Source organism: Chelonia mydas, chromosome 7 (assembly GCF_015237465.2).
Source record: "Chelonia mydas isolate rCheMyd1 chromosome 7, rCheMyd1.pri.v2, whole genome shotgun sequence".
Lineage (NCBI taxonomy): Eukaryota > Metazoa > Chordata > Testudines > Cheloniidae > Chelonia > Chelonia mydas.
Window position 1 is genome coordinate 64075754 of NC_057853.1, and position 27716 is coordinate 64103469.

At 41.3% G+C, this 27716-nt stretch overlaps 1 protein-coding gene and 1 long non-coding RNA gene across 3 annotated transcripts in view; one reads left to right on the forward strand and one right to left on the reverse strand.

The window, feature by feature from the left end:
• DLG5 (discs large MAGUK scaffold protein 5) overlaps positions 1–27716 on the reverse strand; it is a 192091-nt gene that overhangs the window by 94333 nt on the left and 70042 nt on the right. For both annotated transcript variants that reach the window (XM_037905726.2, XM_037905728.2), the window contains exon 2: positions 19884–19952. In XM_037905726.2, the coding sequence (XP_037761654.1) occupies positions 19884–19952 (69 nt within the window). The remainder of the gene's footprint in view (positions 1–19883; positions 19953–27716) is intronic.
• On the forward strand, positions 979–17463 carry LOC122466495. The gene is made up of 3 exons (XR_006292069.1): positions 979–1114; positions 6217–6221; positions 17453–17463. It is a non-coding gene; the product is annotated as an uncharacterized LOC122466495 (long non-coding RNA).

Consider the following 27716-nt stretch of genomic DNA (forward strand, 5'->3'; position numbering starts at 1 on the left):
GGACCTATGCTGAGAAGCAGCACTGTTTAGTGGATAAGCACAGACCTAGAACAAACCTGCTCTGCTACTGACTTGCTGCATGGTTTTCAGGCAACTCACTCTTTCTACAGCAGCCTACATAACTGTCTCCACACTTGCACTGGAATATTAGAAGATCTATGGGAACTGTAACAATAATAATGTGATGGTCCTTGAACTGCTTGGTGACAAATGCTTACTCCAGAGGCGAAAAAAGGGAAAACCTGAGAGCCTGATGTTGATGAAAAGCCTGTTGGTCAAGAACAGTCCATCGTTAAGTTAACATTAACCCCTCTCCTACTTCCACAGCCAATTTTTGCTTGGGATATCAACTGTGTAATCTCTGAGCAAGCCCAGGAAGACTGCTCTGGGGACTTAAGCATATGAAATGTTGAGTTCTCTATTTCTTCACCTCATTTTTCTTGCCCCCTTTATGACACAGCAATCAATGTCCCTGTGCCAGTCTCCTTTGACGAGAAGAACGTCCTTGTGCAGAGTCAAAAATCTAAGCCAAGGAACACAAGTTTCATCTAAGTAATGTGGTATAGTAGCTAGCCTTATATGACAAGTTCTCATGATATGCAGCCTCAAAATTGGAAAGCAATTACTATTTTTAATTTAGTAATTGGTCACTTCTACAAATACCTTCAGAATAAGAGTTTTGATCTTAGTGTTTTAAAATTGTGCTTACTGGTCTGTATTCTTTTTCCACCTGGCTGCACGCTTTACACAACAGTGTTTCCTTTCTGTACTTTAGCCAATCAAATTAGTTTTAACGTGCACAAGTTTAAAGACTAAAGCTCTATTATCTAAATAATAAGAAAAGGAGTACTTGTGGCACCTTAGAAACTAACCAATTTATTTGAGAATAAGCTTTCGTGAGCTACAGCTCACTTCATTGGATGCATCCGATGAAGTGAGCTGTAGCTCACGAAAGCTTATGCTCAAATAAATTGGTTAGTCTCGAAGGTGCCACAAGTCCACAAGTACTCCTTTTCTTTTTGCGAATACAGACTAACACGGCCGTTACTCTGAAACCTATCTAAATAATGTTGCCTTTCAGTAACTTACCTGCTTTTTCAGACTAACCAGATTTGTCAAAAAATATTTATACAATTGCTGCAAGTGCAACTTGTTTGTCTGCTTACATAAGCCTCACATCTGGCCTCAAGAACCAATGAATATGCTGGTCACCTTTTTTGGCCTATCTCCAGGTAAACCGTGTTCCATTCTTACCACTGAAATAGCCATATTGTTCTACTAGGAAATAGTTTGTAAGCAAAATTAATTTTGCTTACGTTATACTACATACATAAAATCTACATGACACATTAAACACTAACACCATCAACATTACATTTTCACAAAACGATCACTCCATATCTCACCTCTCAGTCCTCATCCTCAAAGGAAACCTGCACAACACCTTCAAAAGATGAGCCTGGGAGCTTACATGCATAAAATTGTTAGACACTAAAAATCATGGACTCAGTAAAGACACTGCTGTAATGAGCCATAAATCCAGTCTATAACCCACTTCATCCTACAACTGCAAACATAGCAACTGCACACTTCACATGTTAACATGTGAACTCCTTATGCTAAACAAACTGTTCCACCTTTTATTTAGTTGTGACACCCGAAGAACTCGGTGAATGAGACAAGCTTTCGAGCTTACAAACAGAAGTCGGTCCAATAAAAGATATTACCTCACCCACCTTTTAACATTAGTATTTGAGCAGGAAAAACAAAAATCAGATTTTGCATGGTATCCTTTATCAATTCTTTTACAAAAAGAGTTGAAGTACTCATACTGTAAGTAATTAGACGTCAAATGTTTGAGTTTACAAAAATCTGCAAAAATCCTTTCCTTTTACATGCAGAACATACAATCCCCAATGATTGATCAAATTAGAGTAGTGCATGCTGACCCTCAAAACTATTGCTCAAAGTTGCTCCATAGATTGCATACTTTGATATTTCCTAAAATGACAGTCTCTGATCACAGTTTTTAAACCAAAAGGAGGCCAATTGCATGAGTGAAGGATTGGAAAACAAACTGGCCAAGAAACACCATAGTACTGGATCATTTTGCTGTGCAATTCTGAATGTAATTGATGGGTTAGGAAGAGTAAATCTAAGTGTTCCTGCAAATATATCATCAACTTATTACAAAATAGGACAAACCAGTCATTCACTCGATGGAGGTTACATATCTGTATTGCGCATTTGTGATATCACGAGGGACTGTGTGATCTAGCTAAAATATAATCTGAGGTCATCTAACAGAATGCACACTTCAGGATTTACCACAAAATTATTATAAACAAGTGCCAGCTGTTGCATGCAGATACCAAAACAAAAAGCCTATTCAGCAAGTTTTACACATGCTGTGCATCCTCTACTACCTGAATAACCACCAGGGGAACTCAGAATATCAAAATATTCTTATGGTCCTATGAATTATGACTCAGAACATTTCAAAGATTCTTGCCAAATGAAGACAAAAGACAACAGTCAGAAGTTATTAGTAGCCGTTTATTTGTAGAGCATTTGTTTTAAGAAAATGTTAACAACAAAACAGCAGCTCACTTCAGCAAGAGCAAAAGGAAACTCGGACCATATCCAAAAGACAGAGGACCATTTGGATGCATATATTAGTAGTAGTATAACAAGATGACAGCAGGCAAGCTGTGAGAAACATTCCAATAGAAAACTACTATGTAGGTAAAGTAAAACATTATCAGTGGCAAGCAACAGTCCATTAAAAAAGTGAAAGTGAAAGGTACAATATTGAACTGTAGAGACCGTTTACTGTGACAGGCACACCATAATGAGCTGTGAAAGCAAGGAGGATCACGTAGTTTATGCACAAGACAAAAGAATGTGTGGCACCTGCGTGCTTGTAATGCACAGTGCAATGAACCAACATTACCAATGTGTAAAAAATTCCTTTACACTCAACTGAAAATAACTAAACTTAACATTTCTGAAAGACCTAAAGGAGGGAGGGGAGGGGCTTTGGAAAGATCCATGCAAAGATAAACACTGTCTCAGCTCACTGACCTCATGTCCACAAAGGCCAGAATAAGGAACAAATAGATCTGTCTGTCAGTCCAGAAAGAATTCCTCGAACCTTGCTAGCTATAATAAACAGAGTAGAGGCAGGCTATTTTGGAATATGTGCAGCTGAAACTGCTGCTTCTGATTCTGTAGGATCTGATCGAACGGGAAGACAATGCATGGCATTTTCCTGACCCTACAGCCCCGCACATGGGAAACAAGCAGAGCACATACATAGGTATCCCATAGGAATTCAAGACCAAAGAGAATCAGTGATTCCTTTTGTAAAGTCTTTGGAACAGGGAGCCATAAAGCAAGAAAGCCCTGGGCATTAAGATAGATTGATCTACAAGAAAACAGCTGACAGCAAGAACGGTCACTAGGCATGCGAATAGTCAAGCTGACGGAGAAGTCTGGGGGAAAGAAGCCTTCCAGAAATAACACTAAAAGTGAAAAAGATGGACACACAAAGACCTTGGCTCACTTGCCTTTATTCAAACCAAGGTAGAGAAGATCTGCCTGGACCTGCAGATTGGACTTTCAGGGACACCAATGATGAGCTGCCAGAGAACACCATGATACTAAATACGAGAAAGGGAAATGGAGGAACCAGAAAGCAACGAGCAGGGATCCTAGTTCTCCAGGATAAAAAACCAAAATTCTCGAATACAAAAACAAAAATCTACATTTTTCTGTAAGTAAAATGAAACGCTGTTTCCCGCAGCTCCCATTGGCCTGGAACAGCAAACTGCAGCCACAGGGAGCTGCGGGGGGCCATGCCTGCTGACGGTCAACATCAGCAAAATGTCTCGCAGCCCGCAATCAGATTACCCTGATGGGTCGCATGCAGCCCATGGGCCGCAGGTTGCCCACCACTGCTCTATATGCTGGAAGCAGGTTATTGAAGTGTGTTTTGCAATGTAAATTTAAAGCGCATTCAAAAAAATCAGTCACAAGAGGGAAAGGTTGCGTGCATTGAGTAAGTGACACTGGTATTTTCAGTAACATTTAGTTATAGTTAATATGGTTTTTATTTTTTCACAAAATATAAAAATTAAAGATTATCTGTAAAAACTAAATTCTGCATTTTTCCGTGGCAAATGAATTTCTAGGATCCCTGGTGATAAGAAATCAATACTGATTGGAGTATGTTCTGAGATATACACTACAGACATAGATCTGAAATTAATGGGAATATATAAGGGGATAATTGGCACTCAAGGTACTACTTATGTGACTGGCCAAGGCAGCTGAATCTGGCCTTTAAGGAACACAGTGGGAACAAGGCCAAGAAATAGAGAACTCATCCCAGGGAGGTCACAATGGTCTGTGACACAGTAAAGACCAAAACACTCCTAGGAGGCTGGGGAAACAGTGTTACTATTACAAGTTAAAAAACTCTTTTCCAGTAAATTAGTCAAGTACCAGAGTGAAAGGCCAACAACCTGATGTTATTGTATTTGGCTATATAAAAAGTATTCTGATGTGGTATACTGTTAGCTTTCTTAATGACTAAATGGTTTCCCCATTCATTTGTGGGCTTTCAACAAGTAATGTAAATCTTAACATATGTTGACAAAGGAACAAGTGACAAATGTGAGATAGCTTTACCAAATGTACATTTTGTGCTTGTGTTGCCATAAAGGAAAAAGATTCCCAGGGGCTGACCTGGAGAAAGAACAAGGATAGTTATTCTAAAAGCCAGGAACAAAGAACGTTTGCCCTTGACTGAAAGCATGTTTATGGATCTGTTAACACCGAATGTTCCAATGGATATACACTGGACCCTCGCTAGAACGCGCGTCTATATACCGCGAATTCACATGTAACGCGGTCACGGCCATGGATCCCAAATTTAATTACTTTAATTGCAATGCATTTTAAGGCAGTCCCCGTGTTAATGCAGTACCGCACATGGATCCCAAATCTCGCGTTATAGCGAGGGTCCAGTATAGAAACAAGTCACTCTACTATGCACAGATATAGAAACACTGAGGAAATAAAGTGAAATGAAATTGATTAAAAGATCATTGTTAAAAATAATGCATATAAGAACATAAATAAGTTGGACACTGATAAATGTAGACTAAGATTGTGAAAAATAAATTATCTGATCTTTATTGGAAATAAAGTATTTATTGCTTTGGAGTAACTAAGATTTAAGGGCCCAAAATTAAGCAGCCTCAATGAAAGACTATCTCAAAGCACATCCTGTGGCAGGCTGGTTAAGTCCACAAAATGGCGGGCAGGGTACCACTCATGATGTCATGTAGTTTGGACAAGCCTGGCACCAGAAGGGAAAAGTCTTAAAATCATAGTGCCAGTCGTGGTGATGGTTGTTACAGACTGGAATGACAATCGTGCTGAGAAAAGCCAGTACAATAAAGAGTGAGGAGGGAGGCACCTGTGGCTAAGGGAAATGGAGCCAGTTGTGAAGAAATTAGAGAATGTAAGCAATATAATGGGATGTAATTAATTGATAGATAAGGATGACCACACAACAGGAAGTGGAATGAAGGAACTGTGACACTATAGACAAGTCAGCATTCAAGATAAAGGAAGGAAGCAAAGATTTAAAAATTTTATTAAAGCTAATGTTAAAAAAATTATATAATACATAGGCTGAGAAAAGAGTGTCTGTACATCTGGATATAGTGCTTAGATTATCCACAAATATAGAGTTTGTTTTTAAAAGTCAGATGATACATAATCAGCAATAACCCAAATTTAGGTCAATAGATTTAACAATACAGTTTAGATATTAGAATCTTAATACTCAGGTACATCACTCATGAAAAGTTGTACAGAGCAAAATATATGTGGAAAGCAAAATATATCAATGAGTGGAGATTGTCCACCAGTAATTGAGAATTAGGTAGGTTGTCCATTTAGAAAATACAATCCATGAGGAAAGTATTTGTTACTTTCCTGACTGCTACTACATCAAGAAGGAACGACAAGGGACCCAGTGGAAGAGTGACAAGGTCAAAGTTGGCATATCATGTAAAGAAAGAATCTGAAAATAGGAAGAAATGGAGTTAAAAGCATGGGAGAATATGTTGAATACCATCATGTTAACAGAGTCTATTTTTATTCAGAAATCTCTTAAAATGCTTACCAGCAGATTATCCTCAGAGTCAGTCACTGCCCTCTCTCTGCACATGAAATGCTGACTTATGTTAACTGGAGTTTCCATACAATGCTGAGGGGAGGAGGAAACCACTCTCTCTATACCCTGAAATACAGCCAAGATAACAGAGCTAGAGGCAGGTTCTGTAGCAATAGCAGGGTGGAATAGAGGAGAAATAATAATCTGGGCAGAGGGAAAGAGCGCCGGTCAAGTAAGTTATTGAAGAGTGCAAGGAGTCATAGGCCAGTGACCAGATAAGTCTTGAGACATAATGTGAACTGTCAGAGTTAATTAAGAATGACTATTTCAGAGGGTGTGGGGAGGGCAAAAGATCTACTCTCTATTTTGGAGAGACAGAAAGACATCTGATTTTGGAAAAAGACTGAGAACAAAGTGGAGAGTAAAAGGAGGAAAGGTGGGAGGAGAGAGAGTCTGTGATTCTCAGAAGACAAGAAGCCAGTGAAAAATGGAAAACAGAGACACCGTGCTTCTGTTTCCAGAACAGAGAAATAAGATACAACACTGGTGGTTTAAAAGTAATGCATCTTAGAACAGGGTAATATTTTGACAATGCAGATAGCACAATATAATATCTGAGAAGGAGACACGCATATCATAGTATTCCAGGGAGCTACTACAAAGACAGGTTCTGGAATTCCACCTTAAAAAAAAAAAACCCACAACAATTTTGTTAAACCCCACAATTATGTGGGTTATCAAGGCTAGTGGGGGTGGAGGGAGTCCCTTTTGGCCACAGATGTGGTTGCTTCACGTTCTTTTGAATGCACCCCTTTCCTCCTACTTCCAGATCCAGAATGGTAGCTACTGGGAGAGGAAATGCTTTATCCACAGCACTTGTTAATGAGTGAGAATTACTAGTATCACATGATCCCAGCTAGCTCCAGAGGAAAAACATTTATCTGCAAGAGTACTGCCCTGTTCTTCCCCAGCAGCTTATTCCAGTTGTCCAGCAGAGGAGGCTAGCAATGCGGGGAGGAAACGTGGGAGAATAGATAGTACCCCATTAAGGAGCATTCCACGTATGGTAAAGGGGGAAGGGGAGAAACAACATGAAATAACTATTTTTAATCCTCTGGATAAGGAGGAAAGCACACAAATGCTGATTTACACCCTGATCCTGTAAACACAACTGTGTATAACTTTACGCACAGGAGTAGTCCCAGTGAACTCTGTGAAACTGTGATTCTATGTAAAGTTCCTCAAGTGCACATGTGTTTACAGGATTGGGCCCATGGATGAGTTACCATCCATAAGAGGAGCACCATTCACAAACCTAGTTAATGGTCTCAACATTTAGGACAGACACCAGGGATCACATGGATTTGAATGGGTGCAGGATTTCACCCCTAGATTTTAGCCTGGCTACACAGGTTCACTCCAAGATGATCTTAATCTTGAACCTTTCAGATCAAGTTAAAGAGAATTTCCTTTCACTTTACTGAAGTAAGTATTAAAACGTAAAAAATTCTTAAGTGGATCTCTCAATAGGGTAACTTTTTTTTTTAAACTTGACCTTTAAAAATAGCTTTTAAAAATCTTCAGAGGGGTAGCTGTGTTAGTCTGGATCTGTAAAAGCAGCAAAGAGTTCTGCGGCACCTTATAGACTAAGACATATTAGCGCATGAGCTTCCACTTCGTTGGATGCATCCCACAAAAGTTCATGCTCCAATACATCCGTTAGTCTATAAGGTGCCACAGGACTCTGTGCTGCTTTTAAAAATCTGTATTTTAAAATACGTTCTCTCCCCCACCACCACATTCCATTCCTTGAACCAGCATTTTTAAGTCCTTTTCCAAGTCATTTCTCTGGTCACTGTATCCCTTCCCTTTGGCGTACCTGCACGGGACATCCGCCCCGCACTTACAGAATGAGCTGCAACCTCTAGCCTAACTGCCTTCTCATCTCAATTAAAGCCCTCCCTGAACCCACTGTGGGAAAGGCAAAAAAAAAAAAAAAAGCAGCACCACTCCACCTAGGCCAATCTGGTGGTGAGAGAAAAATTCCCTCCCAGCCCCCTTAGAAAGGAGTGGCTATCACAAAGCTCATCGCAGGTCCTGAACAAACCTGGCATTTTGCCACCTCAAAGGTAGGGAGGGTGGAAAAAGGACTTCTCATGTCCACACGTGCCCCTTTTCAACCCTTCTGTTCAGACAATGAGTCAGTGTCACAACACAGACCCACACCTCCATTTTTCCAGCAGCTTCTGACCTCTCTGCCTCCCTCCCTGCATCAGCAAAGCACTGTTACCTTTCCTTCTGCAAGTCAGACAACGTTCTTCCACTCCTGGCTTAAAAGGTCATTATCTGGACATTAATAAAAAGCATTTTCAGAAAAATTATGCTCTAGGAATTTTTTTTTTTTTTTTTTTAGGCTCCAGATGAAAGATTTTAGAAACTTATAGGCAGCTGTGGCCTGTGTTATACATGAAATGAGACTACATGAGTGGCTCTCAACCTTTCCAGACTATTGTACCCCTTTCAGGAGTCTGACACATCTTGTGTCCCCGCAAGTTTCACCTCACTTAAAAACTACTTGCTTACAAAATCAGACCTAAAAATACACGTGTCACAGAACACTATTACCGAAAAATACATACTTTCTCAGTATTACCTATAATTATAAAAATCAATCAATTGGAATAAAAATATTGTACTTACATTTCAGAGTATACTACATAAAACAGCATAAACAAGTCATTGTATGAAATTTTAGTTTGTACCAACTTCGCTAGTGCTTTTTATGTAGCCTGTTGTAAAACCAGGCAAATATCTAGGTGAGTTGATGTACCCCCTGGGAGACCTCTGCGTACCCCGAGGGGGAAGCGTACCCCTGGTTGAGAACCACTGGAGTACGTGATCACAAAGATCCCTTTTGGCCTTGGAATCTATGATCCTCAGATTAAACACACATTGTAACTACCCAGAATTATATAGAGTTGTAATTACTTCTTGAAAAGTTACCATTAAAATACAGTATTTCTATGAGCTCTCAATTTACTGCTAATCTGAACCAAAAGTTTACAGGTATTTCCTTTTTTCTGGATTCACAATACAACTTAATGTATCACATTAGTGGGTTTCACTCTTCATGGAAGACTTCCTTGCTTTCTCATTAAGGATCACATATGATTTGCTATATTGCTATTTTAAAATATTCATTAACACATGTAAATGTATAAATAATTCTTAATTGGCATAATCAGCATCAACACCCAATATAGCAAAATATTCAAAACATTTCAAAATTACATGTAAGAAAAAAACATGCTTAATCTTTATTTAGTCTTTTATTCAGCTTTCTATGCCACACTAGGTCAGCTAAATGTTAACAGAACTTCTTCTTCAAGCACAGAAAGAATCAATTCCATTAAAAACAACTAATACACATATGTATAAGAGAGAGAGAGAGAGAGAGACACACACACACACACACACACACACCCCAGCAGTTTTCATGTGCAAACATCTGCCAACTACTCCTGTAGTTGAAAAATAATCTGATTTGCATGACGAAGTGCTCAAAGCAATTAAATTGTCTAAACAAAATTATTTTAATAATCTGGAGAAACTGCTGCCTATAAGTTTCTAAAATCTTTGATCTGGAGCCTAAAAAAAATATGCAGAAAATAGCACTCACTGTGAATACTAAACAATCCCCTCTGAAGTTGCTGGGTAAACTTGCTGTTCTTAGAATCAACAACTCCTTCTCCAAACCATGTATTAGCTTTTTGGATTTACTTATTTTCAGGCACTACTACAAACCATGTACCCATACAGTACAGTATGTAAAACCTCCTGCTGCGAATCAGTAGAGGGAAAAAAAGTATTTAGACTAACATGTTCAAAATGCAATAATGAGAACAAATTTAGGGCTAGCTTTTAATTTTACAACCTGCCCTGAGTAAGGGGAAGCATACAGCTGCACCACCTCAGAAACACACATTCCCTTATTAGTTTTCCCTCCACCCCCTTTGCTCTAGGGTGAGCTTTCCAAAAGGAGTAGATTACTCACCCGTTTGTGCAGACTCAACTCTGCTAGCTGGCGTAACGGATGATGGGCGTGGAGCCAAGACTCCAACCATTTCTCACCCCTGCATGCCCACCAGTGCAGCAGTAGTGGCATCACAGAGCCTGCTCTGCTCACTGCTCTGGTATCCACCTAATGGTAGTTCCATTGAGCCCACATTTCTCAGCTTACTTATCAGAATGCCACGTGGGACTGTGTCAAAAGCCTTGCTGACATCCAAGTACATTATGGCCACCACACACCCCTATCCACCAAACCAGTTACCCTGTCAAAGAAGGAAATCAAGCTGGTTTGGCATTATTTGTTCTTAGTAAATCTGTGCTGGCTGCTAGTGATTAACCCTTCATTCTCCAGGTATTCGCAAACTGAATGTTTTGTACATTGCTCTAGTAGCTTCCCAAGTATCTAGATCAGGCTGACTGGTCTATAGTTCCCCAGCTCCCCCTTTCCCCCCTTTTTAAAGATTGGCACTACATTAGCCCTTCTCTGGTCTTCCAGGATCTCTTCTGTCATCCATGAGTTTGCAAATATTATTGCCAGAGGCTCTGAGATTTCTTCAGCACCCTGAGGTGAATAGCATCAGAATTCATTCAAATTGGTCAGAAGACCTCTGATGCGTTCATTACTTATCCTGATCTGCATCCCTTCTCCTTCATTGTCTATGGTAACTTTGCTAGTTGTACAGTCACATTATTTTTTGTGAGAAGACTGAAACAAGTAGTCATTGAGGAGCTCTGCCTTCCTATCATCTTCCGTTACCACCTCACCTTCTCCACTGAGCAACAGACCCCACCATCCCTGGTATTTCCTTTTTTGTCTGACATATTTGAAGAACCCCTTCTTGTTGTCCTCCTTTGCCTTGGCTTTCCTGATTTTGTCCCTACATGCTCGGGCTATTCCCATGTATACTTCCTTTCTAACATGCCCTTCCTTCCACTCCCTATGTGTGTCCCTTTTAGTTTTTAGATAGCTAAAAAGTTCCTTGCGCAGCCACAGTAGCTTCCTGTGGCTCTTCTCTTTCCTCTGCATTGGAATAATTTGATGCTGAGCCTCTAGTACTACATCTTTTACGAACTGCCATCCCCCTTTGACTCCTGTTCTTCCTAATTGACCTTTCCATGGGACCTTGCCTACTATTTCTCTGAGTTGGTTGAAATCTGCTTTTCTGAAGTCCAGTGTCCTTGTTTTGCTGTTCTCATGTCCTCCTTTCCTTAGGATCTTTAATTATGTCAGTTCATGATCACTTCCTCCCAACTTCCCGACCATCTTCGCGCTCGCAACTAATTCACCCTTGTTATAGTGAAAACCTGATCCAAAAATGGATAACTTCCTAGTTCAGTGGCCCCCAAACTTTTCATGGTTGTACTGCCCGTTACCCCTGTCTGCCCCCGCCACCTCCGGGAGTGGGTCACAGCTCCTGGGGGTGGGGGAGCACAGGCAGTGGTAATGGGGGCTGAGGCTGGGGCCAGGAGCAGAGCTGTGGCCAAGAACAGGGAACAAGGCTGGGGACAGGGGCTGAGCCAAGGTCAAAGCAGAGCTTGGGACGGAATGAGGCTGGGTGGTGCTCCCGCCCCACCTCCTGTGGGGACTGGCCCAGGCTGCGCAGCACCCCCTCCCCTGCAAAGGTTCCTTCACTTCACCCTAGGGGTTTTCAAAAGGAGGCTAGATGGTTTAGACCCAACAAATCCTGCATCTTGACAGGGGGTTAGACGACATCACCCTTACAATCCCTTCTAACCCTGTGGTTCCATGATTACTATAGTAAAAACTCTGAATATTCAAAATGATATGAGCAAACAGAATTACAGGGCACAATCCAAGAACCATTCCAGAGGATGCATAGCTTCTACCCCCAACAGAAATGCTAGAGCAAACAGAAAAATATTTAAATCAATACTCCCTTAAAAATTAGTTGTGCCTACTCTGTTTACTTCCCCCATCACAACTACCTGCGAACGGGAGACTGTGACCAGAAACTGTTACCTACATGTTCTGACACTGTTTTCTACCCAGTTCTTCAGTGAGTGCTGCTCAGTGCTTGGTGCATAAGCACTTATCTCCGTAAAAATTACTCTGATGTCACAGAAGCTGGATTGTGGCTCCGTTGATTGATTCTGCCTGGCATGGATGAACGAAGCTTCTATTCACACACAAATATCTCTGCGATTAGCAAAGAATACTGAGAAAGGAAATACAGCAGGAGTATGACAGTTTAATGAGGAGTTGTTCTTTGGGGGGAGGGGGAACAGGTTTGAAGCACAGTGGTGAGGTGCAGGGAAAAGAACTATTGCAGATTGTATCACACCTATTCTGTGGGTAACAGAGGATTTCTGCCACAGATACTGTCAAACCAGCACCTTTCATGTGCACAGCATGAGCTTTATCACAAAAACACAACAAGGAAACAAAGAAGAAATAAAATCATCTGCACAGGTTTGGCGTTATAATGAGCACTCATAGGGTAAAACGTCTAAGGGATTAGTGACAGTAGCAGAACTACACAAGTAAATTTTGTATATATTTTATTCGCACACACGCACAGCCAGACTGTGACCCTTGCTGCACACAGGGAAAGGAAAGGGGCAATAAAGAGCGCCCATTCCTCCCCTAAGTGTGCTACCCATATTGCTGGTAGCAGCGCAGATGGGAGAAAAGTAGCTGCCCAGTTGCTAATTCCCACTCTGCACAGCTTGGCAGGAGAACATGCAGGCAAGGTGGGGAAGTACACTGCTATAACGTGCGTCTATATAGCGCGAATTCACATACAACGCGGTTGCGGCCATGGATCCCAAATTTAATTACTTTAATTGCAATTCATTTTAACGTGGTACAGCGCATGGATCCCAAATCCCACGGTCTAGCAAGAGTCCGAGCAAGTAGTTGGAGCCTTGGCTCCTGCCCCATTCCTAAGGCACCACCAGCACAGGCAAGCCGGCATGGAAGGAAAGGTAATCTGCGCCAGGAAAAGGGCTGAAGCAGCTAATTATGGAGCTAGAGATAGGTAGGCCCTGAATTATTATGAGTCACCATTCAGTCCGTGCTCTGCTCCAGGGACAGCAGAATGATGTGCTGCCCTTCACTCAAGGCAGACTGTAAAACTGCAATTTAACTCACGCACATATCAATATATAAACATAAGCAAGGGGGGAAAACAATTCTTGAACTATTTCCCAGAAATATTATACATAAACTGGCTCTTTCCAAAGCCCCAGCTATTTATGTGCTTCAGTGGAGAAGCAGAAACCCTGGTACCCATTGACCAAGCTGCTTAGATAAAAGCTAATATTTTTTGCATTTTACCCTGAAGGCCAGTGATGTCAAAGGTCTATTGCCAAAGGGTAGCAGTTATCAAGCATTTGTCTAATCTGGATTACAGAATTAACATGGAAAAGATTAAGGCAATTTTGACAAATTCCAGAAAATAGTCCAAACCTTGTAAAAAAATCAAAATAGGAGTACTCAGGTTCCTAGCTTTCTGAACAAGCTAATGTGTACTTACAAGCCAGACCTACCATTCCCAACCTATAACAGCTACATTGCCTGATTTCATGGTTCAATGATTTTTTCATGGTCAGGAGAGTCAGTTTAATTGTCCTGGGCTCCATAGCACTGATGTGCATGGCTTTTTCTCACAGGAAGCACCTTGTTTGTACTGTTCTGTGCCCTACAGGCATGCCATTGGTGTAAATGGCCACCTTAAGGGCCATGAAATCCCTGGCCAGCATCACCAAAACCTCCCAATGCCTAGAAGAAACCAACAGTTGTGCGAAGAGCAACTGGCTCAAGCACAATGTAGGGAAGGAAAAGGTTATGTAGTAGGAAGGGAGGGGTGGGGAAATAAGGCCATTTCCTAATGCTCTGTTCCTCACCAACGCTTGTGTCATAAATATAAAGGGAAGGGCAAACATCTTTAAAATCCCTCCTGGCCAGAAGAAAAACCTTTTCACCTGTAAAGGGTTATGAAGCTAGGATAACCTCGCTGGCACCTGACCACAATGACCAATGAGGAGACAAAATACTTTCAAAGCCGGAGGGGGGAGAAACAAAGCTTATGTCCGTCTGTGTGAGGCTTTTGCCAGGAACAAAAAAGGAATAGAGTCTTAGAACTTAGTAAGTAATCTAGCTAGATATGCGTTAGATTCTGTTTTGTTTAAATGGCTGATAAAATAAGTTGTGCTGAATGGAATGTATATTCCTGTTTTTGTGTCCTTTTGTAATTTAAGGTTTTGCCTGGAGGGATTCTCTCTGTTTTGAATCTGATTACCCTGGAAGGTATTTACCGTCCTGATTTTACAGAGGTGATGCTTTTACTTTTTCTTCAATTAAAATTCTTCTTTTAAGAATCTGATTGCTTTTTCATTGTTCTTAAGATCCAAGGGTTTGGGTCTTTGTTCACCTATGCAAATTGGTGAGGATTTTTATCAAGCCTTCCCCAGGAAAGGGGGTGTAGGGCTTGGGAAGATTTTGAGGGGAAAGACGTTTCCAAGCGGGCTCTTTCCTTGTTATATATTTGTCAGACGCTTGGTGGTGGCAGCAATAAAGTCCAAGGGCAAAAGGTAAAATAGTTTGTACCTTGGGGAAGTTTTAACCTAAGCTGGTAAAAATAAGCTTAGGGGGTTTTTCATGCAGATCCCCACATCTGTACCCTAGAGTTCAGAGTGGGAAAGGAACCTTGACAGCTTGAGAACATCAGACCCCAGATCGTCAAAGAGTTGTGGAGCTTTAGGATCATGCTAGACTCATTGCTACTTCTAGACATGCAGACCCCCATAGTGCCAATGACCTAGCCACAGCAATCCCTGCTTTCATCTCCTCCAGGTTAGCTTACTGCAGCTCACTCTACTTGGGGCTGAATGCAACCAAAGCAGCTCAAGTTGATAAAGCATGTCATATTGTGTCTCATAATGTGAACACATCATACCTGTGCATCCTAAACTCCCCTGCCTCCAATTCATTCAATTGTGGAATTAAAAATCCTGGTCCCTATCTCCAAAGCCCTTAACAGACTGGGATCTAGCTGCCTCATCCTTCATAACCTTGCAATATAGCTACTCTCTTCACAGACGACACAGCAGGAGACACCCTGGGTAAGTCTACCAGCAACTGAAGGCAGAGTATTCGAGGCAGTAGGACCCAGGCTTTTGGACTCCTTCTCAAAAGAGATCAGTTTAAGTCTATGTTCAGATCAAAGTTCTTTTTCAGTAGACTTTTCCCCAGGAACAATGCCCATAAATAAAAACTAATTAAAAAAAGGCTTGTACATATAAATGCACGGATCCCTGTAACACCGGAGGAATGGATATTTTTTTCTCCTTCAAACTTAGTTCTGCACTTAGATATCAAGGTGACAGGCATCTTATAAATATAGATAATTCTCCTTCTCCTCCAGGTTCTGCTGTTCCTCTGAAAAATCTCACTGAAGGCTTCTCCTTTGCTGAGGATTCCCAGTGCCTGGCAGGCTGCTCATGGCCTCGATACAAAGTGACATTGCATGCATCATTATGGAATGGAAAATCGTTTAGGGCACCAGGTAGAGCAGAAATAGCCTGTTCTGAAACCCTATGGAGTGCTGCTTCACAGAGCATCAAATGCCTTCCCCCTCCCCTCAATTATTGTCCATCCAGAATGCCCATTGTCCTTCCCCAAGTCTCCTGGAAGAAATAAACACTATTCTCCTCCCTTAAGTAAATTAAACAAATAAACAAAACCCAGCTAAGCAACAAACCTGAAATAAAACAGAAATCTGTGGTAGAGGAAAGACATGTTCTCAGTGAAGGGACATCTGCCATGGGCAGGAGAGAGCCACCAGGCAGCAACTGCAGATGAATAACTGAGAAGAAAGAGGTGGCAGCTCTTTAAGGAGACATAAAATTGATTTGTAGAGCTTTGCTACCATATTCCTGACAAAAAGGAGGAAGGGTTGAAATTTTCAGTCAGTACTGGTGACCAAGATTGCAGAGTATACAAATTTTTATACCAAGTTATTTTTGGTTCTCTCCCTTCTCCCCACCAGGTACTTCCGGACAATCTGTTCATGCAGTCTGCAGAGAGATACAGCAGGACTCAGCAATTACCAGCTCAGTTCCATTTGCACACAGATTGGTGCTACTGCAATGCACATAATTAATATTACAATAAACCTCAGCCATCAACCAGGACCATATGCTAGGCACTGTATGAACTCTCACCAAAAAAAGACAATCCCTGCCCCAAAGTGCTTAAGCAGAATATTTGTACTATCATGACTTGTAAAAAAAGAACTAAAATTTTGTAAAACATTGATAGAAACCGGTGTGTCACCTGAGATTATCCACAGGTGAACAAATCAGATGGATCTTAGGTGAACCTCTCTTTCCCACCATGAAAGAGAAACAGGTGGATTGAAGAAACATACACAGAGCGAGAGAGAGACAGAGAGAGCGAGAGAGAGACACACATACCCCCAAATGGATGCCAAAGTGGATCTGTTTGAATATTTACATTTCATCCAGAGGACATTTCTAACAGATTACTTTTCCCTTTCTTCCATATTGTGTGCATTTCACATGCAAAAATTGTCAGTTTCATTGCACAGAATGTTCTATTAGAGAAAATCTATTTCAGTATACATTTTTACATGTAATTTCTGAAACATTGTGGCAACTTAGTAACCGCTAAGATTCCATTCAAGGAAGCCATATGAAGCCTTCAGGGTGCTGGCATGCAAACAGTTTCAGTTGTGATGGCTTGACACTCAACAAATCAAACAGTGTTAAAAGAATCTGGCTGTAGTTGTGAGGTGACTTGCAAACATAAAGAGCTTTTTTCCCCCTATATGCTGGTTAATAAGAGGCAAAAATATCCAGTTACTGGGTTCCATAAAAATACAATGAAAATATTAGAAGTATTATTCCCTGCTTAGAGTGGGGAAAGTGACTGGATACAAATTACAGTTACATAAATGAACAGAATGTTGTGTCCTACAGTCTGGCTGCAGAATTAACAAATGTGAGCTTCAAACAAAAAAGTGAGTTCATTTACCTGTGCAGGAGCTATATACACTATTACTAAATTATTTCAAGGGAGCTGAACTCTGAACAATCCTAAAATTACAAATATTGATCATTCAACATCCTTAATAGACCGCCTTCAGTCCATGTTAAGAGATGCTCCATCATTGCCAATTCTTAACAGGATCGAGGCATCCCCTGAAGAGGTCTGTATCCTTTAACTAAATACACAAGTAAAATTGTCACAGAACAAAATGGACTTTAATGTCATAACGAAAGTAGTTTGCAAGAACTCTGCATCAAGACTCTGGATCATATCTTGGACCACTGGATAGGTAAGGAAGATCTTGTCACATTCTGAAGAATTTTCCTCTGGATTTTGCAGAATTTAGGAACAATCCACTGTATTTTTAAAAGTAAGGCTCTGTTCCAAAGTACATTGAATTCAACAGAAAAACTCCCATTGAGTTCAACAGACTTTGGATTGGGTCCTTAATTATTTATACTGCTGAGCTGTTTTACGTATTAGCTTTATTTACCTATCCTTTTTTTAAATTCTTCCACCTAATGACCTCTTTCACTCCCCTTTCTCCCCAAGATTTACCAGTTCCTACCTAATTCATTACAGTTCTACTCCCCCCACAGTGGGAGGGTGAACACACAAAACATTTAACAGACAATATGAGTATTTGTATCTAACATTTGCAGCCTCATTCTTGTGAAACTTCCTGTGAAATGTCTTGCAAATGAATCCAACCACATTGGGTAAAACAAAACAGCGGCTTATTTCTGTTAAAAGCAAGCAAGCAACAGTGAAATAATTAATATGTTGGCATATGAGATGCCACTATTAAGTTTCAGTGTTAACAACAATTGAAATGTGGCAGTTCATGACTCAGGACTATTGTTTGTGGTTAATTACAGACTCTAGATGACAGGACTACAGTGGTCCATATTCAGCAGAAGTACATCTTTCTATCCAGAAGAGCTAGGAAAAAAAAAATTTTTTTTGAACATAAGCCTGAGTTCTGCAAAAAATATTGGAAAGACCTGAAGTCTACAGACATTCCCTAAATCTGCACTAAAGCCTGGAATTTCTGCAATGGATTTTAAAAGTGACATTAGTCAAATCCAAATAAAATTCGTGTTGAGTTACAACAAGATCACAAAGATCTCTTTACTGTTATTCTTATTGTAGGCACTGAGCTAGTGGTTGGAACAACCGTAATTCCAAAGGAAAATAGCTGTATTTCACAAAACACTTTCATATGATAGCCTGGTTTGGATGACAGTATAAATCACAAGATGACAAAATTATTTAGAACAGAAATGAAAAAAGGAAAAAAGGGGGAAAAAAAAAAAAAGAAGATGTGGTTGCAGTCACACAAGGCCAGTCACACAAGTCTCCCCCCTGCATTTTCAGAAAATACGCACCTGACAGGTTGTAGGAAAATAGAAGGCACATTATCTATAGCTTGCAGGGGTGCACTACTGGAGAAGGAGTGACGTAAAATGTTTTTTTATGAAAAGACAACATTTAATCCACTTATCTCTTCTCTATCAATGATCAAAATTGCAAAATTTAAATAATTCTATTCCAACCATTTAGTATGTTCATCTACAGTACTAAAAAGTCTCTTTTGCCAAGAAACAGGTTGAATATATGTTTTTCTTTTTAAATATAAACATGTATGCATCCTCCATATGCTGGCAGCCACCATACAAGTTTAGTCTTGAAAAAAATCTGCAGTGTCACATCTTTCCATTATTTCAGCAAATAGTTTTAGTCTGACTAAGACTGAAATCTTGTTCTTGCGTGTTGGAGTTAAAGTTCAACCCGATGTCTAAAGACATCCTTTAACAGGCAACTGACTTGTCTTGTGCTGTCAGAGAAATCTACAGATGTCTGATGCAACACTGGAACTTTAAAACGCAGGAGTCCATGACCTCTATTTAAGATTAATCACTTTTATGCAGATTTCACAAAAATTTTATTTGTATACGTGGAAAGTTGAACAAACTGGTAGCCAAGCTTGCTATTTCAGCTCATTTTTAACCACACCTCACTTCCTCCAACTTCCTAAATATCATCTTCACCCCCATTCTCTTAAAAACATACGAGAAAATAAAGTAACCAATCTTATTAAGAACAAAAGGAATATTACAAGTCACTCCTGAAGTTCTGCAGCAACTGGACAAAGTTTAAAGAGTTGGATAAATTTGACGAAAACTATTTTTCATTCTCTTTTTCAGGGTTTCTGTATCTGATTATGACCTACAAGTTAAAATACATAGGTATCATTGTAACAATATTGCTGTTATTATGGTCATTTAATATATATAAACTTAGTTCTGTCATGTAACTCAGCTCACTTTAAGCACAGATTTTATTGGCTGCTCATTGCTAAGCAATTACATTTAGCTATAAAAATGTTTAGCCCTGCAATACAAAGAAGCATATACTTTATCATTGTGCAGACATATGCAGTTCACTCTCATAGTTCAACCTACATGTACATTTGTTACTATGCAAAACCCAGAGGGATCCATTCATCCTTCCAATAGTGACTATTTAAAATGTATACCCCACTGAAAAGTGTACACATTAAACTCTTCAATATAATACTTTACTCACCAATGCTACTGAGAGAACTGCTACTTTCGGAATCAGATGGCATTATGGACAGCACACTGTAAGTGGACCCTGGAATAAAAAAACCCCAAAAAGTTAGTTTTCTTGCTTCACTCCCCACCCCGCAGCTTCCCTTCAACCCCTCAAGAAAGCATCTGTTCCAGTCTCTTAACAGGTCAAAACAGGTTAAAGAGGTACAGAACAGAGGCATCTCTGCTGAGATCTGGGAGACTGTTTGTTATTTACCGAGGCACTTCTACAGCACATCACTAGAATGGTATCACAGTAATCGGAATACCTGTGGTCACTGGCTTCCTTTTTCATTAACCATTCTTATTCAGCTGCATTACCCCTAATCAAACAATTACTTCTCCCAGAACTTAAGAGACAGTAATGTCCAGCATAGTTCAAGACTTCCAGAAGGAGGCCTACACTACAGGCGCTTTCCTGTTTGTGAGACACACCAGATCTTCTATCTGGTCATGGCACCTAATTAGGATATGCTGACCCTCAAGAAGCCATTCCCAAGCTTAAAGGACTAATTTCACTGCCTGGGCTTCAATAAATCCAGGCTGCTTCCATTTGCTTCTTTCAAGTAGCCACTCTTACAAGAGGAGAGCCTCAACACTATTTTGCTAATATTGGAAGATACTGAAGGCTGGGTTCTTTTATTATTATGAAGAAGAAAGTAAGCTAAAATTTATTTACAAGAACAGAAAGACAGGTCTTAATTGAAGAGCTGGCTATCAAACAGAACTCCATCTCCTCCCCACTCACCCCCCCAAAAAAATCCACCACAGAAAAAAGAGTGAGGGAAGGGGGTTATCAACCATAAGATAAGTGGCACAACAAGGGAATTTCCACTGGGATATGAAGTCCATCCTCCAGGAACCTGCCCTTAGGCTGAACGTGGCTGTGAAAGCCTCTTCTCTTTTATTCTCCTAATTCTTTCCTCTCATGCTTTAAGGTTTGTTTCTTCCAGGTTCCTTGGGATTAACAGCTGAAACACTGGAATCTATGTTTCCAGTACAGGAAGCAAAAAAAGGACTAGGAAATAAAAGAAAGATGGAAGTCTCTCTTGCTTTCCATCCTTTCAGATATGTCTCATCCTAACCCCCACTCCCCAAAAAAGACCAATTGGTTATTTGAAGGAGGAAAGAGAAGACATATGACAAATAACAGAAGCTTCCTCTGTCACGTCTCTGCGCCCCCACCCCCACCTCACAGTACAAAATAAAATTAGTATCAAAAACGGAGGCCCAGATCTTCAGCTGGAATAAATTGATGTAGCTTCATGGATTTCAATGGAGCTATGCCAATTTACACTAGCTGAGGATCTGGCCCTGAATTTGATAAAACAGGAGCAAATGCTACAAAGATAAGAGCAATGTCAGAAAAGTATGGTGTTGCCACAATCAATCCTTTGAAGCAGACTCTCTAGCTTCACTAACAAAAAAATACACAAAAAAGGAATTGGGTTATTTTACCTGATAACTTTTTGCAAAGAAAGTTTCAAAATGCACTGGTTATTGAATAATTCTAATTGATTATATAAGTTGTATATTATAAAACACATGACAAGTATGTCACTTTGATACAACGGTTTCAGAGGACACTACATTAGTTACCTTTCCCCCCCCAACACACACACTTCCGAAGTTTTTGATTTGGTAAAACGAGTTTTCTTTGTTACTGCTCATTAAAAGTAAGATGCTCTGAACACCCACTAGAATCAATCAATCAGCGTCTCTCGGCATAAACTTCTTCCACACCTCCATAATGACCCTTAGCATGTCTTGTAGCTAAGACCTGGGGGGGGGTTGAACAAAAATTGGCCAACGCCTTATTAAATTAAGTGGGAGCTTTTACAACCGACAATGTATACTAGGGTGAGATCAAACTAACATAGTACTTGAGCAGAATCTGAATGCATGTCTTTAAAAGTGAAAGCTAATCAATCACCTTACAAAATCACCTACCCTCATCACCTGTTTCCTTTTAGGAGTACAAGAAAAAAACCTTTTGTCACAGGCATTGAAAATGGCTTCTGGCCCTTTCCAAGAGCTCCTGATAAATTACAATCCAGGAGTGCTCCAACTCCTAAAATTCAGATTTTTCTCTAGAAACCGTTTCACTGTGGATTTGTAGATAGCTAAATTTACTACTCTGCAAGGTGTCACAGTGACACAAGGGACTGACTGATAAGTGGAGAGAAAAGATGTTCTTGTGATTAAGGCTGCTGACTTTGACTCAGAAGATCAGGGTTCTGTTCCCACCTCTAACAATGGCAATCATTTATTTTCTGTAGCTCAATTTCCCAATCTATAAATATATTTCCCCGGGAAAGTTAATAGGATAAGTTAATAGATGATCATGAGGCACTCAGATATTACAATCATTAGCACTGTAGAGAAGTTGAAAAATAGAATAAAAATTAGCACAGACTTTTCTCCTTGTCACCCCAGCAGGACATCCTATCAACACTCACACTTAATACTCAGCCTGAAATTTGTAATAGACACCGAAGACACCATGATTGTCCAGAATGTCACTTGTCTTGAGTTTAAAAAAAAAAAAAGCTGACCCCTTTAGGTTTTGGCTGAGATTCAAACACTCCATCTTTCCTAGATGAGGACGGCTGACAGATTCGCATACAATGGATATGCTGTGGGAACATACCCTCAAGCAGCAGTCAAAAAATGGATTATAGGTATAGCATTTATCATCACTTACATAGTGCTAAAAGCATGTTAGGGAATTTATGACACGTGATGAGACAGGCTCCTTCCTTAACCAGCTGATAATGTAAGGCCCCAAGCCTGCAAATGCACCATGGTACTGCACGAGCATGAGACACTGCTTATGCACATGTAGTACCAGGGCTTAAGTAAAGAAAAGAAACCATAAATGGGAAAAATGTTTGTACCCTGGTATCCTATCAAGGTGATGTTTGGTACATATCTTGCGGGTCCAAGATCATCATCATCTCCCCCTCCCCACATGCCCAGTTGGCCCAACCAATATTTTTTCAGCAACAGAAATTTTGTTCTGCATCCCATCCATCTCTCTCTTTCTCTCAAAGAAGTGCAATCTTTAAAAGATGGTCCCTTTTTAAAGGGGTCCTCCTTGGCAGCTGTGACGGTGCCCCCCATAACGCTTTATGGAAATATGCTTATGAATGTATATATGATATAACTAGAATATGTTTTATGCTACATATGCCATGTGACATATCTCTGTAGAGATTACGATCTACCAAATCTATTAATCCTATTCGTATGCATGTGTCATTTTTGTATTCGAAGTTCTGAATATTGGCTGTGTTCTGGCTTGATTTTTAAGTAACCTTTGTAAAGCATTTGGTCAGCTTCTTGAGAAAGGAATGTGCAAATCAAGAAGCACTTAAAGTACAATGGATCTTGGAATGCTCCAATCCACATAAGAAGTCGACTTGAGGACGTTCAAGGTAGCATGTGACCCATGGCTGCTACCTGGTAAGAAACTGAGAGTCGTGTATGGACATGTGACTTGCCCAGGTGACTCCAGAACTCCATCTTGGAGGTGGACTTTGCATAGGAGAGAGGACGGGTCTCCACCCACAAGAGCAAGTCTATGGAGACCCCCTCCATTTTGTCTTCAGCTGGCTAAGGAGATGGCCTCTCCACCCCCAGGGATACCAGTAAGAAACTGGAACAAAAGGCAGTAACTACAGGGGGTGAGAGTGATTGCTGGACCCAGACTAGAAGGAGATTAGTCTGTAAAAGGAAAATTACTGGAACTGGTGAGGTTTTGTCTGTATTCAGTTTTATTAGACATAGGCTTGCAGGTTTTATTTTATTTTGCTTGGTAATTCATTTTGTTCTGTCTGTTACTACTTGGAACTACTTAAATCCTACTTTCTGTATTTATTAAAATCACTTTTTACTTATTAACCCAGAGTATGTATGAATGCTTTGGGGGGCGGGGGGGGAGGCAGCAAACAGCTGTGCATATTTCTCTATCAGTGTTATAGAGGGCGAACAATTTATGAGTTTACCCTGTATAAGCTTTATACAGGGTAAAACGTATTTATTCAGGGTTTGGACCCCATTGGGAGTTGAGCATCTGAGTGTCAAGGATAGGAACACTTCTGTAAGCTACTTTTAATTGAGCCTACAGCTGTTAGGGGACGTGGTTCAGACCTGGGTCGGGGTTTACAGCAGGCTAGCGGGTCTGGCTCAAACCAAGCAGGGTGCTGGAGTCCTAAGATGGTAGGGCAGGAAAGCAGGAGCAGAAGTAGTCTTGGCACATCAGGTGGCAGCTCCCCAGGGGGTTTCTGTGATCCAACCCATCACGGTAGGTTTTATAGGAATGTACAACTAACACAGAAGTAAAGCTCTTACTTTTGATATTGTAAGAAGAATGTGACCAAGAAGAGTGAAAAATTTGGTCTGCTGTTGTTGACCTGATTTTAAACATTTTCAATAAGACGGTACAGGTTGTCTCTCAAAATCCACAGTAGATTCTTCAACAATGGATAAAATCTCATTTTGTTAGATCACTGTTTTTATTCATCTTCAAAAGGGTTGAATTTGCTCAAAACAAGCAAGCCCAGTATTTAAAAAGGAGGCAAACTCTCTGTAATAGAATTAGAATTTCATTTTGTGAAATACACCAAGATGGTCTAGATAAGAAAAGCATAACTTCTTCCTAGAGATAGTGGGAAGGTGCTGTATAGCTGCTGGTAAAAATTATAGGGGCAAAAATCTGACAGACGGCATACTGCCACCTGAACACCGACATCCAAGAGGAAGGGATAAGTATCTATCCATTCATAGCTCTCATCACACACCCTCCCTTGCTTTTCTGGTTCTTCATGACAATACCTACAGAAAAGTTAGGCCTAGTCTACACTACAAACTTAGGTTGACATAAGTCACATTAAGTCTATCTAATAATGTTGTGCACAACCGAGTCCCTTCTGCCGACCTAAGTGGCCTGTGAAGTGGACTTCTGTACTCCACCTCCACAAGAGGCGTAGTGCTTGATTTCACATCCACGGGTTGACATGGGGATAATGTACACACTGTGTTGTGTAATTCGAATGAATTGGCCTCCAGGAGGTGTCCCACAGTGCTCTGCTGTGACCACTCTAGAGAACACTTTCAACTCCACTGCACATCAGCCAAGTACACAGGAAATAGCCGCTCCTCTGTTAAAGCCCCCGAGAACTTTTGAATTTTTATTTGCTGTTTGATCAGCACAGAGAGCTCACCAGCACAGCTGATCATGGAGACTCAAAGCCGCAAACATGCTCCAGCACGGAGTACACAGGACGTGGTGGATTGGATTGCTGTGTGGGGAGAAAAGTCTGTGCAGGCAGAGCTCCGATCCAGCAGAAGAAACGCTGGCATCTATCCCAAGATCGTGCAGGGCATGGGGGAGAAGAGCTACTCCAGGGACACCCAGCAGTGCCACGTGAAAATAAAGGAGCTTCGGCAAGCATACCAGAAGACAAGGGGGGCGAACAGTCATTCTGGTTCTGTCCCACAGACATGCCGCTTTTATGAGGAGCTGCATGCAATTCTCAGTGGTGACCCCACCATTATCCCTAAAATGCTCTGTGGGTACCTCCCAGAAGCCCCCGGCGACCTCAAGCAACAACCAGGAGGACACTGTTGACGAGGAAGAGGAAAAGAATATGAGGCAGGCAAGCAGAGGATCCATTATCCCTGACAGCCAAGAACTATTTTTAACCCTGGAGCCCATCCCTTCAAAGGCAGCGGAGCGTGAGGCCAGGGAAGGCACCTCTGGTGAGTACACATTTGCAATCAAACTGTAGGGGTTACATGCTGTTATTTTCTTATGTTTAATCTGAACAAAAAAGTAGGGGTAGTGGGTATCGGTGGCCACTCCAGCTACACAGAGGGTGCTCACCAAGAAAGAAAGACTGTTTATGTGCATGGGGATGGCCCAGGAATCCTCCATGGAGATCTGTAAGAAGATTTCATGAAGGTATTCTGCAATCCTTTGCAAAAGGTTTCTGGGAAGAACTGCCTTATTTCGTCCACCACGGTAGGACACTTTCCCGCGCCCCTCCAGTATTAACTCTGCTGGCATCATTGCAGCACACAGCATAGCAGCATAAGGACCAGGTCTGTACCCAGATGCTTGCAGCATCTGCTGCCTTGCTGCCTCTGTTACCCTCAAGAGAGTGATATAGCATAGGGTCACCTCGGGGAAATGGGGGGAAGTTTTGAATGCTAGCCCTTAAATTGCAAACAATTCAACAAGTAATCCGCCCCCCATTTGGGAATTTCTGGGTCACACAACCATGCTTTCCCAAAAGTGCCGTGGTTGGAAGAGATCACAGTGTATTACAAGCAGCACTGAAAAAAAGGGGGGGTGGCGGCTTCCTGTTGGTCTCCACACACACACACACACCCCCCTTGGTGCCGCTTTTGTAAAAAAACAAACTGTTTGTGGGGCTTTGAACACTGGTGCCTGTCCTCAAGCACCACCCAGGTTGCTGGGGGAAAAGGAGGCTTTTCTCAAGTTCCAACCTGCAATCCCATGTATGTCTTTCACAAAAGCAGCAACAGCACAAGACCTCTCGTCCATGCCTCGTGGCCTTACCATGGCTGGAGCAGCAAACCGACTCTTGCAATAGCCAATGGTTGTGATTATGTTGTGGCTTGCAGTGAAGTGTATTGAGGGGTGGGGAAACGGGGGGTTATAAAAAAAATTAACCTTGCACCAGAAACAACGTATGCACTGTCAATGCTACCCTTGTGCTTTGCATTCCTTGCAGCTGAAACCTTGTCCATCAGCACATTCTCTACACCGGGACAGAGACTTTCACAGAGTAGAAGGTGGAAAAAGAAGACTCGAGAGCACATGTTCAGTGAGTTGATGCACGCCTCCGAGATGACAAGACTGAGATCAGAGCATGGAGTATTACACTGTCCGAGAACCTGGACTGGGAAGAGAGGAGAGCATGCAAGGAACAAGAACATGCCACGCAGGAAGAGATGCTGCAGATTATGAAGGAGCAACCAGATATGCTGAGGCGTCTGGTTGAGGTTCAAGAAAGGAAGCTGGATGCCAGAGTCCCTCCGCAGCCTATGCTGAACCTGCTGCCATCACCGCCCAGTTCTACATCTGCCTCCGCAAAACATCCTATAAGGTGGGGCGGGAAAGTTCAGTATCCCTTGCACTCAACACCAGGGGAGGGTACAAGGACCAGAAGGCACCCATTCCCACACCTTTGATTGTTATTGCAGTGCATCTGTAAGCAAGCTTTCCTAGTTTCTCCCCCCCCCCCCCGAGTGTTATCAGCCCTTTTGCCCCAGGTTATTTTACTTTTCTTTGCCGTCTCTGTTTGTGTGCATAATAAAACTTAACGGATTGAGGAGAAAAGGCTCTTTATTCATTCACCACACAATGGTTGATGAGGGTGGAGTTTACAGGGGAGAAAATGCAAAGGAGGGGACAGTTTAGTAAGGAACAACATAGATTAGTGTCACATTACTCTGGCTCATTGCTGAAACTGGTTTTCAAAGCCTCATGGAGACACAGAGCTCCTTGATGTGCTCTTATTGCCCTGGTGTCTGGCTGCTCAAAATTGGCTGCCAGGTAATCTGCCCAAACTCCTCATCCCTGCCGGAAATTTTTCTCCCTTTGTTTCACAGATATTATGGAGCACACAGCAGGCAGCAACAATGGGATTACTGCTTTCACTGAGGTCTAACGTAGTAAGCAAACACCACCAGCGACCTTTAAAACATGCAAAGGCATGTTCCACCACCATTCTGCACTTGCTCAGCCTATGGTTGAACCGGTCTTTACTGCTGTCCA